The sequence below is a fragment of the Helianthus annuus genome, chromosome 16 (assembly GCF_002127325.2).
Source record: "Helianthus annuus cultivar XRQ/B chromosome 16, HanXRQr2.0-SUNRISE, whole genome shotgun sequence".
NCBI classification, from domain to species: domain Eukaryota; kingdom Viridiplantae; phylum Streptophyta; class Magnoliopsida; order Asterales; family Asteraceae; genus Helianthus; species Helianthus annuus.
Window position 1 is genome coordinate 4,338,702 of NC_035448.2, and position 3,371 is coordinate 4,342,072.

The following is a 3,371-nucleotide window of genomic DNA, read 5'->3' on the forward strand; positions in this document are numbered from 1 at the left end:
CCTTTTGCTCAAATGAACAGCGGTGGGGTTAGGTGTGGTCTTGGCAAAGGTAAATTGGGTAATCTATTTTGGTGGTTTGTAATACAATTTAGAAAATTGAATTAAGAAAATCAATGTAGAATGCAATCATTTGTCTACTTGATCAAAAGTATTTAATGCAATGTATATAGTTAATTTATAATTTGTGTTTTTAATAAATTATTTTTACTTTAAAAAATACAAAACAAATCATATTTCAAACTTTTTATGTTGATAAATTATGTTAAAATGTCGTTTTCTTATTGCTTATTTTTAATTGCTTATTCTAATGTTAATCCGTTTGTGTGTAGTCGATTGGTGATTGTAAATTGTTATATTAGTTGTATTAGCAAATTATTTTGAAAATTACATGAGAATACCCACCACTTCTGTTAAGGACGAAACCCGCTGTAAAGCGCGAGATTCCTTACTAGTTACAATAAAACATACTACAAACTTCTCTTCGTGTATGATTAAATATTTCATTCATTAATTTATTATTTAAAAGTTACACATAAATAAACAATACAATATTAAATTGAAACAAAAGAGAATGTTTTGATTATGTCCACATTTTTTCATGTGCACCTCCACATCCCCTCATCACTAACATATTTCTAATGATAGACATGTAGTTTCGGTACCAAATATGCAATCTGTTAATTAACTAAATGATAGGTGATGTGACATAACCGAAATCTTAAAACGAAAACAGGTTCATAACCTGAACTTTATTCATACAACACACTTGAAAAAGCTATTAATGATTCATTCATACAACACATAACCGAAATCTTAAAATGAAACAGGTTCATAACCTAATCTTTATTCATGCAACACACTTGAAAAAGCTAGCTATTGTCCCCCGACTTCCCAACTTCAAAACATCAATGTTGATCTCATGATCACTAACTTATTCTGCACTGATTGGAAGCTGCAAAGAAGATAAAATTTGAATCACAGTTAGACTACCATTTCAAAAAAAAAAAAAAAAAAAAAAAAAATTAACTGAAACAAAGGATTTACAAGTACAGTTAGACTACCATTTGGATCCTACAAAGTATTTAGAGATTATGAATTATATATCATCTTTACTATATTAATACACGAGTTTCTAACCTATAAATATTACGTAATACCTGAGAGATGAGTTGGTTAGAGTGATTATCAAGAAGAGGACCATATGTGCAAGTCTTAACCTCCTCAAACAGCGCTCTATCGTACGATATATTTGCAGTCGCAAATGTGAACAAGAGCTTGTCGCCAGCCACTGTGACGTCGTACATATCTGTCCATTCGCCTGTAGACGGGAGTTGATCCTTATGGCCTACCATCCCGGTAATTTTACCGTAGGTGATCTTTCCGGTAAACACCGGGGCGAAGTAATTGAGGTATACGTACTGTACGTAACATGGTTCCTTAAAGTTGACGGTGAAGCTGAAGGTGGGTGGAAAAAGTCCTGCGGGGGCTATAGTGAAAGATTCGACGGGATCAGGTATAAGGCCGGGCGGAAATCCAAGGAGTTGGAGAAGTTGGTGTAAGTTTAAGCTTAAGTTTCGGGATGCAGATGTGGAAGGTGTGAGTGAGACAAGGGCGAGGAGTAGGAAGAGAGACACGTGAGAAGTAGTTGCCATGGTTAAATATATATTGCTTCTTAAGTTAAGTTGTGATGAGGACTTCATAAAATGAGGGTGTAGTATATATAGGCAACAAAAGCCACCTATGATGAGTTTTTTGCTAATATAGTACAAAATGCAACGCTCTACATTTAAGTGCACACATTTGCTTTTTTACACGGATTTACATGGCTACTTATAATGTTATTGTGAATTATAGCATCTTTGAATACAAAGTGAATGGCTACATTATGTGGTATGTATCTTTAGTGTTAGGCAACAAAGTAACTAGGGTGAATCGTAAATTCATATTCATAATAACTTTGATTTGTATTCCAAGCCGAAACCAATATGTTTTTTTAATCTTCATCTTTATGTTTTGGTGTCCATGGAACTAGAAGAGTTTAAGGATTATAAGCACTTTGATTATCTCTTAATTTCATTCTTTACCCTTAAAACCTCAATCTTTCATGTTTCATATATGTTTTGGTATCCATGGAATTAGAAGAGTTTAAGGATTATAAGCATTTTGATTATCTCTTAATTTCATTCTTACCCTTAAAACCTCAATCTTTCATGTTTCATATATTTTGTCTCAATATTTGCTTCAAAAGAGTAACACAATTGTCGATGTAAGCAAATCACATAGACTAAATAACTCGGTTTTAAGCGTATTATTGTGTGAGTAAATTACAGGGATGATTATATTGTAAGGATGTATTGTGTTTTTGTCATTTATATTTCGAAAATTACAGGAGGTCTGGTTCTCTGTGCTTGCTGACTGGTAACCCGTTTGGTCCTTTTGACTAACACACATTGAAAATATATTAAAGGCTCTCACTATTTGCACACCAAGGCAGGCTATCTGCACAATTAGGGTTTACATACGCTGCGTATTGGTCAATACGCAGCGTATAGGGTTACCTAAATACGCTGCGTATTGGTCAATACGCAGCGTATATAAGTGGTAGGAACCTTGTTTTCTGTGCAATGATTTGACACTTCAAACCTACCAAAATGACCCCAAATTTGCATCAGTTTTATATACGCTGCGTATTGACCAATACGCAGCGTATAGGAACCTTGTTTTCTGTGCAATGATTGGTTATCAGGCACTGAGATCTAGGGTTTATCTACGCTGCGTATTGGTCAATACGCAGCGTATAAGGTTAACCCTATATGCTGCGTATTGACCAATACGCAGCGTAGATAAACCCTAATTTTGCTAGGGTTTGGTGTGCCAATAGGCACTTTAGTGTGCCAATAGGCACACTCTATATTAAATTCATGTGAAATGATCATTATACCCTTTTACTTAAAAAACATATAAAGTTTCTAATTTACCCCTCGGGTTTCTTTATCCCCACCCCCCGGACGTTGCCCCTCATCGCCTTCTTCGTTGCCCACGAGTAACAAAGCCCAAACGATTATGCTTGGCCATTGCAGGGCAAGGGTGGTGGTGGGAATGCAATGGTGGTGCAAACAGCAAGAAAAGGCTTCGTGTAGTGATTGTGTGGCTTTGGTTTAATGATTTGGTTTGTGGTGGTTTTAGTCATGCATGGTTGCTAGAAGTTGTAAAATTATACATGTGTACATGGGATTTAGATATGAAGCGGAGGGGTGAAAGAAAGAGAGGCTATGTGATTGAGCAAACGAAATGGGCGGGGACTAACATCAAGGGTTCTAGTATGGTAACGACACTTAACAATCATTATTTACAAGGACCATGCTAGTCAT

At 35.5% G+C, this 3,371-nt stretch overlaps 1 protein-coding gene across 1 annotated transcript; it reads right to left on the reverse strand.

Moving 5' to 3' along the window:
- Nucleotides 1-714: 714 nt before the first annotated feature.
- On the reverse strand, nucleotides 715-1,685 carry LOC110916518. Its single transcript, XM_022161234.2, has 2 exons — nucleotides 1,158-1,685; nucleotides 715-952 (listed from the first exon to the last, which is right to left on the reverse strand). The coding sequence occupies exons 1-2, from the start codon at nucleotides 1,650-1,652 to the stop codon at nucleotides 932-934; spliced, it is 516 nt and encodes a 171-aa protein (XP_022016926.2). The 5' UTR covers nucleotides 1,653-1,685; the 3' UTR covers nucleotides 715-931.
- Between the last annotated feature and the right edge of the window lie 1,686 nt (nucleotides 1,686-3,371).

Coding starts and splice junctions, on each gene's coding strand:
- LOC110916518 (XM_022161234.2), bottom strand. CDS start 1,652: ATGGCAACTACTTCTCACGTGTCTCTCTTCCTACTCCTCGCCCTTGTC. Junction 953..1,157: donor CTAACCAACTCATCTCTCAG/GTATTACGTAAT, acceptor TCTTCTTTGCAG/CTTCCAATCAGTGCAGAATA.